Source organism: Sus scrofa, chromosome 16 (genome assembly GCF_054392235.1).
Source record: "Sus scrofa isolate SSC_HxYL_T2T_F1_AM1 chromosome 16, Sscrofa_HxYL_maternal_Yorkshire_Landrace_v2.0, whole genome shotgun sequence".
Taxonomy (NCBI): Eukaryota; Metazoa; Chordata; class Mammalia; order Artiodactyla; family Suidae; genus Sus; species Sus scrofa.
The window spans coordinates 56,082,828-56,100,006 of NC_139398.1; the positions used below are offsets into that span (position 1 = coordinate 56,082,828).

The window sequence follows — 17,179 nt, forward strand, 5'->3', positions numbered from 1 at the left end:
CGTGCCACATTTATATCAATTACTCTGCAGTGTAGGTATTTGGGAGGTTGTGTATTGTTACCGTGGAGTGCTTTCTTGAAAGAGCGGCGTGTGGCTGTGGCTGGAAAATAGAGAAGTATTTTATGTATAGGCCTGTAAGAAGCAAGAGATGACTTTGGTAAAAAGGAGCCGTTGGGTCAGTAAAGGACGTGGTTAGAAGAGTATATAAGGCGCTACCGGCAGACAGAAACTGTTGGGAGTGTCTTTAATGCCTTGTCTTCACGGACGTGCGCTTTTCTGTTTTCTTCCGGGCTGTTTGAACCGCTTCAGCCTCCGTAGGCAGTGGCTCCAAAGTGCCGGTCACAATGGAAGTGAATCCCCCCAAGCAGGAGCACCTGCTGGCCTTGAAAGGTAAACTTTGCGAACCCGGCTCCCAGTAATCTGTTTTCTCCCCTTCTCTCACTAGTTCTCGAAGCTTCATGGCACATAGACCTGCCTCTGGAATGTAGGCCTCGTCCTTCTTAAGCACTGTCAGTACTCGTCCTCCTCTCTGTCCTTGGGCGCCCAGCGTGAGGAAGCCGTTTCCTCGCTTTGGGTTTTGAGTTTGAGAATCGCCCTGTAAAATGGAATAGATACGTGGTAAATTACTTACTCTGTTATATGCTGCTGCAGTCACCGGAGAGATTTTTGGCAGTAGTTGACCTCCCTACCCTGGGGAGAGCCCTGTCAAATGAGACCATTAACAGCGGGTATCTAAAGTGGTTTTTTCCTCTGTCTCTTATCTCTTGACGCGGCAATGACAGTGTTACCAGGCTTCAGCTTCATTTGTGAAATTTAGTCTAGTTATTGTGCCAAGGATTTAAAAATACGTAATACTACAACATATAATTTAGGTTTGTTAAAAATCACTGCAGTTTACTTCAAAGTATTGTGTATATGGGAATATTCGTGTCAGTTTTCATTTTCTGTACACAGCAAACAACTTCGAGTACGTTTGATCATTTAATTGATTATTATTTAGGGGAAACTAGCAGGGCTTACTTTTCTGGAATTGTTTTCTGAAACTTTTTATTTGAAATGCTTTCAGGTTTATTTCATCTATTTTTTATTACCACAAATGCATTTATTTCTTGTATGCACTACTATGTGGTTACCAATATCTTCTTGAACTGGGCTGTGAAAATGTTCCCTAGGCCCATGAATTCAGTTGAATTGCATTTACCTTCCTTGTGGTATCCATTTTGAGGGACCCTTATCCCCTCAGTGACAGTGTAAGCAGCAAACATTACAGAAGCTCACCGGTTTCATTTGTAACGTAAAATCATACACTGATAGTTGGACATATCAGAACTGTCTGACCGTAGAACTAAGAAACTGAAATGTTAACTAGTATAGCAATAGGACCTATAAGCTTAGCCTGAGCAAATGACCTGGACTGAAATGACTTATTCCTGAAGAAAGAAGAAACTATCCTGTTCTTTATCTCAGGCTCACATCAAGTATATGGAATAGATATTACTTAACTCTCAGAAGTTAAACTTTATCGAGACCACAGAGCTAGTAAGTGATTAAGGTAATATTTCAACACAAAGCCTTCATCTTTCCAAGACTCCCTTTTGCCTTCTAATGAAAGAAACAGCATTTTCTAACATCATTCCCTTACTGACTCTACTTTGCTGGGAGTTTGGAGCAGTTCTATTAGCTGATTGAGGTCATTTTATACAAATTGAAAGCTATTAAACACAGTTAAATTCCAGAGATGTGGAACTGCCGTTGCAGTTATAGACTGCTAAAATAGTCCTTCCCAGTATCTTCGGTTTTCCAAAACAGAAGATTCCTCAGGAAGACTATTTTAGCAATCCAAAAGGACGAGTGCTTCCCTGATAGGTTCTCCTTTCTTTAAGCTCTTTGATATTCTTCTTCCCCATTATCCTAGTAATCCAAGAATTTTTACAAGTTTTAATTTTAACCAAAGTTGCATGCCAAATATATGATCATTTAAGTTGCTTTCTTATGTGTGTAAAATATTCAGGTGCTCTCACAGCTTCACTGTCCCTGGAATAAAACACTGAATAAGTTTAGACAACAATGAAAGAATTCTTAATGCCATATCTTAAAATGTGAAAGTGCAAAGAAGAGGGAAGAAAAAAATAGAGGGAAGAAAAAAATAGAAGCATCATTAATTCTTGAAAGAATATGCTATTTGTTTAGATCCGTATTTTAAATTATGGATGTTAAGGATCACAGTCATTTATAAATTTAAGAGTTATCAAATCTGTTAGTGGGACATTAATGGTAGGTGTAAAGAATCATTATGAGATTGTTACTTCTTTTGATTCTTCAGAATCATTGGTTGAATGAGTATTGTGATACCATGACAAGGAATCCCTACTGACGGTCATCCTGGCAGTGGCAGAACCCCCATCAAGTGGTTCTCTAATTATTTTTTTGGTAGAAAGGATCAAACTTCTGTTGTTTTCTCCAGTAGCTAGGATTTGAAAGAGCCTGCATTATATAAGGCTCATGAAGCTCTGGGCCTAATTAGGAAGCCTAACTTGGAGATCCTGGAAGGCTCCATTCTTGTGCCTGTGTACTATATGCTGGAATTTATTATCAGTGACTTAATTTGGGGCAATTTGAAGACTTCTAAGAGGAGAAAAGATAAGGCTCTGGCCTTCTTGTTCATTCTCCAAATTGGAATAAAGGAGCAATGCTACTAAGGTTTTGACACTGCTTAAGCACTCCACTTATATAGATGGTACTTAATCACAAAACCTGTTCCTAGCCTGTTTAAAATTCAAAGTTAAACCATTTTCATGTTTTGGTTGTTTACTAATGAGAATGAAATAAAATTATTAAGCATTCTACCTATATATTTGGTAGAATTATATAATTTTAAAATATAAAATGATCTATTTTCAAGATAGATTAAAAATTACAGTGATTATCATTGCCTTCAAATTAGGTGTCTCAAATTTTTAAGTATTATAATTTTTTGGCTGCACCCACAGCATGTGAAAATTCCCAGGTCAGGGATTGAACTTGTGCCATGGCAGCAACCTAAGTCGCTGCAATGACAACACCACATCCTTAACCCACTGTGCCACAAGGAAGGTCCAGTGTTATTATATTTTTGTTCATTACCATCAGATGACTCTAGTATTTTAAAAAATCACTAAATTACTCTTTATTTCTGCCATAGTCTTAAGATTATTGTTGCTGGCATATCCGTGTCAGTACTTCCAAATCCATTATATCCGTTCAGTTAAACATGTTGACTACTAGCAGGCTTAAGCTGAAAGGATCTTACAGGGCATCTAGTCCAGATCCCTAATTTTGGTGAGAAAAGATTTCCAGTTTTGTGAATTACATTCATACTTACCAATAGTACTTTGGTAAAATATCATATAGGAATTGGTTTTCTTTTTTTTTTTTTCCCCTGCCTATCTGTATGTAGGCTATCCCTACCATGTCTTATTCTTTGCAATACTTCCACTTTAGGTCCTGTTTCCCTCTGATTTGGAAAGAGAAAGAGTCTTGTAATTGTAAATTACATTCTAGTCTGAGAAGCTCAGCTAAGAAATTTTCATTAAGAGTAACTGGATTACTACAGAATGACTACAGAAGTAATATTACATTATCGACCATATGAGAGTGATCCCACACATCTGCCAAAAATTGCAGAGAAAGTAATTCAAGACTTTCCTACACGTCCGCTATCGAGATTTATTCCTTGGTTTCCACATGATGGGTCCAGACTTCCAATCAAACCTAAAAGATCACCACCTGTGATTTCTGAAGAGGCAGCTGAAGATGTGAGGCAGTACTTAGCCATTTCAGGACATGATGTTAAATCACAGAGTTATGATTGCACAGTAGATCTGTTGGAGTTTCAACCTAATTTGAAAAAAAAGAAGCACTTAATTCGATCACACACACTGAATGAACAGACTAATTCTGGAAATCTGGATAAACAGTCAGAAAAAGGAAAACGGCACAAGAAGAGGTCTTGGAGTATTTCACTTCCCAGCAGTAATTGTACTGAAAATATTTTTCCTTTGTCTAAAAATTTGCAAGATAGGTTAAAGGCATTAAATTTACACTCATTTTATAGAGTGAGATGGACAATAGAACACACTATTTGTAACAACCAGACTCTGGAAGACATTTGGGCAAAACTCAATCGAATTATCAGGCACAATGAACTTCCATCTTGTAATGCTACAATTCAGAGACATTTAGGCCAGATATGGGTGTTCTGTGATGTTATGTACTGTGAATATGTGGGAAATCTTCTTAAAGGAAGATTAGCTCTTACTGGGAAAATACATTTATTTGTGCATAAATATGGTGCTATTTTTAGTATGTAATGAATTCTGATTGTCACAAAGAGTGTTCTGAATGAACTGAGTTCATTTAGTTAAAACTGAATTTTAACTAAATGAACTAAAACAGGAATAAAATTTTTAACAGTTTTTACATTTTTAATGAATTTTTAATTTGACCCTTTGCTAAAATAGGCTATTTATTCCTAACTTAGTGACAAATAATTGTGTAGTAGTATGTGTACAGTTTGTGTCCCAGAAATAAATATCCGTGAATTCCTAGCTTTTCTGGTTCTGCTTTGAGCTGCCTTCTTTTAAGCGAATTGTGATAAATTATTATTTAAACTGAATTTAGAAGTAAAATGTTCTATTCCTTTTGTTCTGTTACTTTCCTAGTGGTTGAATTAGCTATTTCTATGAATTATAGTGAATAGTTTGGATTTTGGTAAATCCCCAAAAACTCATTTTATAGGATTTTTTTTTTAACTCACCTAAAGTGTAATGACATTTTAAAAAATAAAATAAAACTAAAACTAATTCTGCTGGAAATGGTATTCAAGTGGCATGAAGGTAGTTCAAATAGAAAGATCAGCCCAGACTGTGCTGTTGTTTCCAGAGATAGGTAATAGACAATAGATGTGTTGTTTTGTAACAAAAGTACAAAATGTATAATTTGTGTAAGACCATAATGTATCTTTAAGGCAATAACCTGTTTTGAAGTGAAGAGCACGTTATTCTTTATTTAATACAGATAATTCGATCTTAATGACTGTTAATGCTGATCACTAATTCTCTGGTTCTTGGTGTTATTGTGGGTTTCCCATAAACAAAACATTATAAATTGGTTTTCCACATCATTTCATAGAACTATCAAAGGTGATTATATAATAAAAGTTGTATTTAAAAGTATGTTTAACTAATTTGAAGGCCTGCTATGAACTAGGTGCTAGAAGAAAAACAGGGACTCTGCCTTCACAGAACTAACAAGGAGTCACTCTTTAGTAGTTAAACTAAATCCCTGGGGGGGAAACCACAACAACAATAAGATGTACTCATTAGGAAAGCAGAAGCAGGTTTACCTTGTGGCATGGCATGGTGGGGGCTCAATGATACATGGTAAATGTGCCCGTTAGAGCATGTCTCAATGCCTGAGGTGGCTGAGGTTCCTTAAAACATGAGGAGTTTACCAATTTTTAATAATGAGGTAATCTTCTAATTAGGTTTCACACTATCCAAACACTGTTTTGTTTTAACTATTTTTAGCACCTTTTTAAAAATTGTCTCAAATGAGACTGCTTCGTAGAAAATAATCATCATGTGCATGGATGCTTCCAAAAGTCTTCAGATAAAAAATCACCAGGTGTAGAGGGAGTTTCCAAAGTAACTTCTTCAGTAATTACTTCCTCTTTTGTGGTTAGTCCTCTTACTTTTCAATTAAGACTTGACAAAAAGTTATGCTTTATTACCAGCAAGCTTTGCAAATAAGGCTTGGTAATGTTATTAGGCAGTCAAAAACAGTGAATTTGATTTTTATTTGTTCAGGTCTTATTTAGCATTAGTTTGCTAATCAAAGGTTGAAAGTTAGGTAATCATAAAACAATGGTTTTATGATACATTTTTATTCTGAAATGATTATATACAGAACTGAAAATATTCTTATGAATATTTTCTAATAGGCTTCTTATGAGCAGTTCTTTAATTCAAAAAAATCACGTTAAAAAGAGCTGCTTTATCTTCATATGTGGCAGATTTAAATTTTTCTGATGTGCTCCATATGAATTGCTTTGTGTTCCTTTGCAAAACAGTGAAAAGGTGATTCAGAACTTGAAAAATGAAGATTAAATTTTACTGCAAATAGTGCCATGATCTTAAAGGAAGGAGAGCTTCACTTGTTACCTATCTAGACAATACTTAGGTAGTAATTAGGGCCTAAGAATTGAGAATTCACTGCCATTTCTTCGAAGCCTTTATAGAGTATTTAGAACCTTAGGACTAATGATTCTAGTACTAGTTACATAGGGCCCAGCAGTATTTCTAGGTTTCACTGTTGAGTCATAGACATGAATAAATTCAGGAAACAAAAACATGTACAGGAAAGTGAATCTGAGGGCATTTGGTAAAATGCCAAAGCATTTGCTCTCTAGGAAAATGGCAATAGTACTGTAATATTATTTTTTCCTGATGAGCTATCCATTTTCGAGTAAATGTTAATTCAAGTTGTAAGAAAAAATATATGGAAGGCGTCACATGAATTTGGTTTTTGCCAACCTAGCAAATAAGTTAGAATATTTTTTGAAAATTTCTAAAATGAGCTCCTGTGTAATGATTCATTTTGCTTTAGTCTGATCCAAATGCTCTCATTTGGGAGTTCCCGTTGTGACTCATCAGGTTACGAACCCAACTAGTATCGTTGAGGATGCAGGTTCAATCCCTGGCCTCACTCAGTGGGTTAAGGATCCAGTGTTGTCATGAGCTGTGGTGTTGGTTGCAGATGCAGCAAGTATCATGCTGCTGTGACTGTGGCATAGGTTGGCAGCTACAGCTCCAATTTGACCTCTAGCCTGAGAACTTCCATATGCTGCAGGTGTGGTCCTAAAAAGGAAAAAAAAAAGTGCCCCAGGTTATTTCAAAGTTCAGAAACTTAAATGCCTTCAGGAACCAGGCAGTAAGATTATAGAATGTAGTAAGGACTCCCAAACTAAAGAAGATTCTACATAAGTTTTTTTGTTTTGTTTTGTTTTGTTTTTATGTTCTGGCCAAGCAAAATGTATATGCAAGTTGAACTGGCCTAATTCCTTAATCTATAACCCCAAATTTCTTTTTTTTAATTCACTTAAGACTTGAAAAAGCAGAATCAGCAAAACCTAAGCTTGATGGGACTTTTTCACATAATGGAAGTTTGAATGTATAATAAGCAAATAAGCTGACTACATGTCTGGGTTAATTCAAGAACACTTTTTAAAAAGAATGGTTCAGGATTCCCTTGAGAGTATACTTCCTCTTTATTAAGTTTTGGTCTCATCTGAAATAAAAAAAAAGTGGAGAAGAAATAGAGAACACCACTTGACGTTAAAAGTGAGCTTAGTCTTGGATATTTAGATTGTAAGAAAAACTATCTCCTGTTTGTCACTTTCAGAACTCTTTTTTGTCCCCTTCAGTCTGTACTTAATTTTAATCTGTTTTCCTAGTTAAAAGTAGGAGTGAAAGAGGTTTGAAACACCTCCCCTTTCACCCCCATCCATGTCACTGATTTGTAGGTGGTTAATGTTCTGTTTTAGGTAGAGTCTGACTTTGAATTCCCATGGGATGGTTCTAATAATGCATGACATTCCAGGTTTATGACCCTAGGCTCATAAAATTAATAATAGGGAAAATTTTTTTTTTTTTTTTTTTTGTCTTTTTGCTATTTCTTGGGCCGCTCCCGCGGCATATGGAGGTTCCCAGGCTAGGGGTCTAATCGGAGCTGTAGCCACCGGCCTACGCCAGAGCCACAGCAACGCAGGATCCGAGCTGCGTCTGCGACCTACACCGTAGCTCACGGCAACGCCAGATCGTTAACCCACTGAGCAAGGGCAGGGATCGAACCCGCAACCTCATGGTTCCTAGTTGGATTGGTTAACCACTGCACCACGATGGGAACTCCCAGGAAAATTATTTTTGAACTAAATCACCTGAGTTCAAATCTAGTCTGCTTTATAATCTTTATATACAAATTATCCTCTCTAGGCACCATTCTTATCTGTTAAAGGAGGATAATGCTAATTCTAACCTTACAGTTAAGGGAATTAAAATTGTTAACACTTGTAAAGATTTAGCATCATGTCTGGCACGAGTAAATGCTCATTAAATACCAGCTACACAAGTGACTTCAGAAATTGTGTCAGCATTTGCTGTTTCAACAGCCATGTATTTAATATAACATTGTTTAATGGCCTCAGTTCATGAAACTTATATCTTTAAAATACCATTTAAACTTGAGGGGTTTGGTGAGGTGCTAATTCTTTCAGCAAAATCTATGGAATATACTATGTGCCAGAATCTGCGTCAAGCACCAAGGCCACAAAACTGAACATATTATTTAAGAGCCTAAAACTCAGGAAGTTCAGATAGCAGTGCTGTAAACAAATAAGTAAATACACATAGTTCATGATAAGTACAAGGTGCTAGGAGAGAAACAGGGTGACCTGTTACTCCTTTTCTGAGAAAGATGACATTTAAGACCAACATGAGAAAGGGACTAAATTTGAACGAATGATATAACTAGTTAATTGCTAGTTAGGTGGTACATTTTTACATATGCTAATGAATACCACATATTGTGCAAATATGAAATAATGGAAAAAGGTTTTTTTTAATTGGAATGTCCTGTCCTCTCTAGACTAGGTTTAATAAATTCTAACTTCTTCTAGTTTTCTGTTGCTCGATTTTTATTTATTTAACCATTTGATGCAAGATAATTTATTTGATATTTGAAAGGAATTTGTAAACTAAATTTTATTTTTCTCAGATAGTGAAACAGTTTTCCTAGCTCTTTATAGTGTTGATGTGTTTTTTGCTTCATCCTAACAACTTAAAATTCTCTAACGTGTCTGTATAGTCTCGCATTAATAAGCCAATTAGTTATGATGAACTTAAAATTTTACTATGTTTTAACTAGTGTTTTCTAAATATTTCCTGCTGATTTCCTTAGCTTATTTTTATCTATTTGTTTTTCCAGATAAACTTTAGGTGCATTCTGACATGTTCTAAGAACAAATATTAGTTTTGGTTGGAATTCAAAAACCTGTACATTGACTGATACTTTCATAATTTTTACACAAAATTAATATTACTTAATATTACTTAAAGGGCCACTTACTGAACTTCCAGTGGTCCATGATTATAACCAAGGGATAAAGTTTAAAAAAATCCTTTTGGCTTGAAATTACGGTTTCATTTTCAGGATGGGGCATCTAAACATTTTTTTTTTCCTTATCAGGCTAATATTGGTTAATATTTTGTTAATATTGTTTACAGTGAAGTGACTCAGGATTTTTTTAAAGCCTTGATCTCCTAATATACCTTAGGCTTTAAAATTCTTTTATTTTCTACTTTTTGTATAATGAGGTATATTACACTTGCATTTAATTTTTATAATTGATTAGATTGGAAGTAAAAGTGAAGTTCTTTTTGTCATATAAAAATTATTTTTGTTATATATTAACATTTTTAATAAATCATTACTGTGTAACAACCTTAATACTTATTATTATATTTACTTTAGGAATTATTTAGATTATATATTATACTAGTATAAAATGGATGAATACCAGGCATTCAACTTGGGAATACTGGCATTAAAATAGTATTTTCTTTCCTCTTTTTTTCCTTTCTTCCTTTCCTTTCTATTTACCTTATTCACAGTAATGCGGTTGACTAAGCCTACTTTGTTCACCAATATTCCAGTAACATGTGAAGAGAAAGACTTACCTGGTAAGACACATGATTTATCCTACTTGCATCTAGGGAAAAGTTGAAACCTGGATTACCTCTATCACCTGGAGTAAGCCCAGCTTTGCCAGTCTCATGCTAACTTGTTGCTGCATTCTTTGTTATCTGTTTTTGTACCTGTGAATGATGGCCATCTGAGTAACAGGTCTCACTCATAATCTCTAAGTCAAGATACAATGATATCCCATGGCAACAAGAGACATTTATTTTAGTTTTACTAAAAATACATTCCTGGGCGTTCCCGTGGTGGCGCAGTGGTTAACGAATCCGACTAGGAACCATGAAGTTGCGGGTTCGATCCCTGCCCTTGCTCAGTGGGTTAACGATCCGGCGTTAGCTGTAGGCCAGTGGCTACAGCTCCGATTGGACCCCTAGCCTGGGAACCTCCATATGCCACGGGAGCGGCCCAAGAAATGACCAAAAAAAAAAAAAACATTCCTTATAATGACAATATTAAAATTACATTCATCCTCAAATGTTCCATCAATATGTGTTAGCATTCCCTTTATTTAATATTATGGAGTTCCCGTCATGGCTCAGTGGTTAACGAATCTGACTAGGATCCATGAGGACGCAGTTCCGATCCCTGGCCTTGCTCTGTGGGTTAAGGATCCAGTGTTGCCGTGAGCTGTGGTGTAGGTTGCAGATTCAGCTTGGATCTGGCGTGGCTGTGGCTGTGGCATAGGCCAGCAGCTATAGCTCTGATTTGACCCCTGACCTGGGAACCTCCATGTGCCGTGGATGTGGCCCTAAAAAGCAAAAAAAATAAAATAAAATAAAAATTAAATTATTGGAGCTTTCTCTATTTTGTATATCATGACCTACATTTTCCTTTGTTCCCCAAGTAGCTATTTTCTGTAGAAACAATTGGGGGTGGGTGTATTTGTTGTAGTGAAGATTAAAACATAGATTATTTAATATAATTTTGTCATGATATTATTTTTTAAAAAATTTATGCAGGTAAGTAAAAGTCATTTACAAGGTAAATGTTAGAATTTGATGTTTTTCTCTTTCTACAGGAGATCTCTTTAACCAACTCATGAGAGATGATCCTTCAACTGTAAATGGTGCAGAAATTTTGATGTTGGGAGAAATGTTGACTTTACCACAGAATTTTGGGTAAGAGTGATATGTTCACATTAGGAATACAACGATATGCTGAAGCCATTACAAATCATGTTTTCAGAAAATAACTATGGGATGGAAAAATGCTTATGATACATTTCAGTGGTCAAAAAGGAACTTTTACTAAATTCATACTATGTGATTCTGGGTTGTTGTTTTTTTTCATTTAAAAAAATGCATACCAAAATATTAATAGTGGTTCCTAAGGTGGTAGGATTTTAACTTTCTTTTTAATACCTGCATATTCCTTTTCCTTTAACTGATTTAATCTCAGTCTCTTTCAGAATCAGCTCTTTTATTCAACTTCATAGTACTTTACCAACATAAGTCATTGAACTTGTCAGCTAACTAGGAGTGCTAAATATTTTATTCCTTTTCTTGCTCTTACCTATTCTGTTATTCTCAGTTATTACTGAGATAGAATCTCCTGGTTCCACTCTGTTTGCAACTGAGACAATTTAAAACCAAGTTTTAAGTTTTTCAGGTTTTTTTAAAAGTTTACAGAATGGTGGCCCTAAAAAAAAATGAAAAAATAAAATGTATGGGAGGATATGCGTAGGTTATATGCAAATACTGTATAAGGGACTTGAGCATCCACAGATTTTGGTATTCCGGGCTTGGAGGTGCATCCTGGAACCAATCCCCCTAGATACTGAGGGACAACTGTACATTCAGGGTATATTTGGCAGTAAATATTGTCTTCGTTTACTAACATGCTCATCATTGTCTAAATTTTTAGATATAGAAGATATTTATTGATTTACAAATAAAAGATTTTATTAAATGTTTTTTAAAAGTTTACAGAACTTGGTCATTGACTAGTGTCTTGAAAGCTTAGAAATAGATTCATATAAAATATATTTATATTAAAATATTGTAATAAATATATTTGCATATATTTATGTTTGTTTATATGTATATTTATACATATAATATACAAAGTAATTCCCCTGGTCATTATTTTTATTAGAATAACTTAGAAAAGTAAAATAAATTGGTAAAAATACTCAGATTAATAACTTGATCTCTTCTAGATTCTGGGCATAAGTTATTTCAAAAATAGCCTTTTTCTAGCCCCTTCAGTAACAAATCTTAAGATTCTTGAATCTGATTTCAATGACTTATTTCTAGGAGGACTGGCAGTTTAGTAGTTGAGAGCCAAGATATATGTCATATTTTATAGATTAAATCTGTATTTTGAATTGCACTAGGTAATGAATGAGCAGCCTAGTGTAAACAAAGAAATATTGAGGAGTTCCCATCATGGCTCAGTGGTTAACAAATCCAACTGGGAAACATAAGTTTGCGGGTTCGATCCCTGGCCTTGCTCAGTGGGTTAAATAAGGATCCTGCGTTGCTCTGGCTGTGGCATAGGCCAGCGGCTACAGCTCTGATTCGACCCCTAACCTGGGAATCTCCATGTGCTTGGGATGCAGCCCTCAAAAGACAAAAAAAAGAGAAATATTGAAACAGTGTTTCACCTGAAAATTCTTCTCACAGTAAATTCTCCCTTTGACATTCTCAGTAGTGCATAAATGGAATATTTATTTAAATTTATGATAAAATTTGAATGGATTTCTGCCTAAAAATTTATTTTATTTCACAGGAATATATTTTTGGGAGAGACTTTTTCCAGTTATATCAGCGTTCATAATGATAGCAATCAAGTTGTAAAAGATATATTGGTTAAAGTAAGTGGCATTTTTATTTGGGATTTTTTTTCACTTTTAAATTTCTATTCCTAGGTTTTGAAACTTCCTGAAAATGCATGTTTGATATGAAACTTTTTAATTGTCATTAATAACAAGCATTAATTAAACACCTAATGTTATAAGATATGCTAAGCACAGAATCTTTTTTCCTTACCCTCAAAGTTTGTGATAATTTGGGTGAGAAAATGTACCAAAGGTAAAAACACTTAAAATTTTTATTAATATCTTGTGATTAACATGATAAAATTTGAAAGAGGTGGAAAGAATACTGGGGATTGCATCATTCAGGAAGGCTTTTTGAAGGAGAGAGGACAAAAGAGGACCTTGAAGGAATGTCAAAATTTAGGAAAAAAGACAAAGGATCATGGTAATTGGAGCAGAAAGATAGGAATGCATAATGGGTTCTTGTAGAATTCACTTAATAAGAGTAGGTAAGGTTGTAAAGATACGTAGTAGCGATATAATGGAGGATCTTAAGAGCAAAACTAAGGCTAAAGTTATTTTAAGACAGTGGGCAGTCAGTGGAGACTTTGAAGTAAAGGTGTTTTCACTGTGTTGGAAGACTGACGTGAGAACGCATTGGATGGGACAGTTTGTAGGAAATCTCTTGAAGAAAATCTAGGAAACCCAACTAGAAGATTTCTTGCAGTTTTGAGAAATGATGAAGTAGAATATCCTAGGGAGTTCCCATCCTGGCTCAGTGGTAACGAACCCACCTAATATCCATGAGGACACAGGTTCAATCCCTGGCCTTGCTAAGTGGATTAAGGATCCAGCATTGTCGTGAGCTGTGATGTAGGTTGAAGACGCAGGTCATTTCTGGTGTTGCTGTGGCTGTGGTGCAGGCTGGCAGCTGCAGCTCCGATTCAACCCCTAGCGGGAACTTCCATATGCTTCGTGTGCAACAAAAAAAAAGAAAAAGAAATAGAATATCCTAGCTCAATTAAACAACGTAAAATTTATTCACAAAGAGAAAGAGCATAAAAGAGGAAAAAATCCGTTGTATGTAGGAGAGAAGTTGTAAAATCTCTCCTTAAATGGTTAGTTTAGGAGTTCCCATCATGCTGCAGTGGTTAATGAATCTGACTAGGAACTATGAGGTTGCAGGTTTGATCCCTGGCCTTGCTCAGTGGGTCAGGGATCTGGCTTTGCCGTGAGCTGTGGTGTAGGTCGCAGATGCGGCCTGGGTCCCGCATTAATGTGGCTCTGGCATAGGCCAGTGGCTATGGCTCCGATTAGACCCCTAGCCTGGTAATCTCCGTGTGCTGTGGGAGCAGCCCTAGAAAAGGCAAAACAAACAAACAAACAATGGTAAGCTTAGGGACTAGAATATTACCAAAAGGAAAGTCCAGTTAGAATGATATTGAAATGGATCAGCAAGTATTAGGATTGAAAAGGATCTTAGCAAATATTCCAAGTTTCGTATATGACCCCATTTCCAGAAACTGGTTGCAATTTTTGCATCCATGTAACATATGTTGGCCATACTATGGATGGGGTTTCTGCCTTTCCCTAGGTCAGGGGTTGGCAAACTATAGCCTGTGGGCCAAATTTGGTCCATTGCCTTCTTTTGTAAGGCAATATGCTGTTCAGCTAAGAATGAGCAAAGAATGGCTTTTACCTTTTTAAATGATTGAAAAGAAACAAAGGCTTATTTTGTGATGTGAAAATTATATAAAATTCAAATTTCAGTGTCCATATAGTTTTATCAACACACAGCCACACTCATTCATTTATGTATTATCTGTGGCAGATTTTAAGCTACAACATGAGAATTGCGGAGTTGTAACGAACCATATGACCTGCAAGTCTAAAATATTTGCTATCTGATCTTTTTAAGAAAAAGTTTGCCAACCTCTGCATTTGATTATGAAAAGGACTGAGAACCTGGAAAAAGTATACTTTTTCGCTGATACACAGTTGGCATTCAGTAAATGTTGAATTTATTTTAGAAAGATGAATAAATCATCAAATATGTATGATTTAAGTCAGTATTATAAAGAGTCAATATTATAATAGCATATTTTGTTATATGTATATTTCTGTGGGCTTTGCTCAGTTTTAATTTCTGTAGAGGCAGTGGTTTTTGGAGTAGCCACAGCAATAGCTAATGTTTATTGAGCAGTGCACTGCCCACCAAGAGTCCTCTTAGTCCTAAGTAACAAATTACATTTCGTTTATCACTTTACAAACTCCAATCACATGTAAATTGGTTCTTCTTTGCCTGCTTTCTTTTTTTTTCTTTTTTTTTTCCAGCCACATCTGCAGCACATGGAAGTTCCTGAGTCAGGGATCAAATCCAAGCCACAGCTGCAGCAATGCCAGATCCTTAATCCACTGCACCAGGCCACACATCATACCCATGCCAATGTAGAAACAACTCCAGATCTTTATACCACAATGGGATCTCCTTCCTTGCCTCCTTTTGTTTAGTTCTCCTTAAATTTTCATGCACATCTCTGTTTCCTTGGATGCCTTGTAATGATCTCCAGATGTATTTTTGCAGGTATTTAATTCAGTTTGAATATTGTGTTACAGTTTTCTTCTGTTTCACTGTGGGTTTGGGTGGCAGTTTTGATCATTTTGATCATAAATTATTGTTATGTGTTTTCTTTTTGTAGTAATTTTGTATGGATGAAGACTGTTGGTGTCTGTGAAATGCAGTTTAGGACGCTCTGATATTCCTCATTCAGAAATACTCTCTTACAGCATTGTGAGCAACATGTGGTTTCTTCACTGGGTCGCATTTGGGAGGATGGGAAAGGAGGAAGTGTTCCTCAATTTCTCTCTTTTCTTATGAATGGGAGCATCCTAAATTTTCTCCTCTTGCCTCTTTTTCTCTTCACTGACAATTTCCCAAAGGTTCCTCTTTTCTTTTTTAACGCTCTCTTTTCCCCCTGAAGTGTTATCTTTTCCAAAACTGCCTCTTCATTATCAAACATATTGTTAATAAGTCTCTGCGCTATAGGCTGTGTTCTCATCTTCCAGTAATACCCTTTCTCTGTACTTTCTCACTTAGAATAGACTCTGTCTTTCTAATAGCAGTTTCGTCATGCTTAGGCCCATCTCTACCCTTCTTTTCTCTCTTAAGTCCAATTTTTCCTGAATTTCTCTTATTCTTTACAAAGGCTCATGACAAGAGTATGACAGATTGCCTGCAGAAAGTCGGTATTTGTTTGCTTACAGGTATGCCACATATCTGGCAATATCAGATCCTTAACCCACTGTGCCAGGCCAGGGATCAAACTTGCATCCCAGCTCTCCAGCGACACCACTGATCCCATTGCCCCACAGGGGGAACTCCTAATTTGGAGTTTAGATATTTGCTGCCCTCTACTTATATTAATGTAAAGTTTGTATAGTTTTTTTTCCTTTTTTAAAGTTGTATTGAAGTACAGTTGATTTACAATGTTGTGATAATTTCTGCTATACTGATTCGGTTATACATGTACACACAGCCATACTTTTTCAGATTCTTTTCTCGTATAGATTCTCACAAAATATTGGGTAGAGTTCCCTGTGCTATACGGCAGGTCCCCGTTAGCCAGTCATTCCATATAGCTTTTTTAATTTAATTTTATTTATTTATTTGAGGATGACTTGGAAAATTCATACTCTGCTGCAGTTACTTTACCTACTCAGAATTCTGCCTTCAAGACTTTAATTTAAAAAATTGGAATTTTGAAATGTAGAAAAGAGCTTATGAATCTTTTTGTTGTTGCCGTTCCTTTACTGACATTTTAATATTTTTGAGACTAAAAATGCTATATAATCTATCATGTTTAACTGGAAACCACTAATAGTTTTTTGTTTGTTTATTAATTGAAAAAAAAGTTCAGCAATAAGTCTGCAAACCTTAGCAGACTACAAAAAAAAAAATTAAGTGTTTTCTAAACAAAACACAGGGTAGTGTGCTATAAATAAAAAAAATAGATAATGCTAATGTTCTATACCGCTGGTTCACAAACTTTAGAGGGTATTAAAATCACTTGGAGGACTTTTTAAAACATTGATTGCTGGAGTTCCCATCTTGGCTCAGCAGAAACGAATCTGACTAGCATCCACAAGGACGAAGGTTGGATCCCTGGCCTCCCTCAGTGGGTTAAGGATCCGGTGTTGCTGTGAACTGTGGTATAGGTTGCAGACGTGGCTTGGATCTGACGTTGCCATGGCTGTGGAGTAGGCTGACAGCTATAGTTCCAATTCAGCCCCTAGCCTGGGAACCTCCACATGCCATAGATTCGGCCCTAACAAATAAATAAACAAACACACTGACTGCTGAGCCTGACCTCCAGCGTTTCTGATTTAATCGAACTGAAATGATGCCCAAGAATTTACATTTCTAACATGTTCTCAGGTAATGCTGATTCTGTTAGTTTGAGAACCATACTTTAAGAACCAGTGGTGTATAATAGGCATTTGCTCATTCATTCAACAAGTATGTATTCCAGTCAAAATTTTAGGTACTGGAGTTGTGACAGGAAACAAAATAGACAGGGCCTCTATTCTCTTAAAACTTATTTTTGGTGTTTTAAAATATTTTTCCCT

The 17,179-nt window shown here is 35.9% G+C and overlaps 2 protein-coding genes across 7 annotated transcripts in view; both read left to right on the forward strand.

Annotated features, from left to right (window-relative positions):
* Nucleotides 1-44: 44 nt before the first annotated feature.
* Nucleotides 45-17,179, forward strand: part of TRAPPC13 (trafficking protein particle complex subunit 13) — a 38,049-nt gene continuing 20,914 nt past the window's right edge. For 5 of the 6 annotated variants that reach the window (XM_005672485.4, XM_085001550.1, XM_005672486.4 and 2 more), the window contains exons 1-4: nucleotides 54-390; nucleotides 9,708-9,776; nucleotides 10,814-10,913; nucleotides 12,526-12,610. In XM_005672485.4, coding sequence (XP_005672542.1) covers nucleotides 345-390; nucleotides 9,708-9,776; nucleotides 10,814-10,913; nucleotides 12,526-12,610 — 300 coding nt within the window. In that variant the 5' untranslated portion in view covers nucleotides 54-344. 6 annotated transcript variants of the gene reach the window in all.
* SHLD3 (shieldin complex subunit 3) lies at nucleotides 318-6,534 on the forward strand. The gene is made up of 2 exons (XM_085002414.1): nucleotides 318-390; nucleotides 3,481-6,534. The coding sequence occupies exon 2, from the start codon at nucleotides 3,594-3,596 to the stop codon at nucleotides 4,347-4,349; it is 756 nt and encodes a 251-aa protein (XP_084858540.1). The 5' UTR covers nucleotides 318-390; nucleotides 3,481-3,593; the 3' UTR covers nucleotides 4,350-6,534.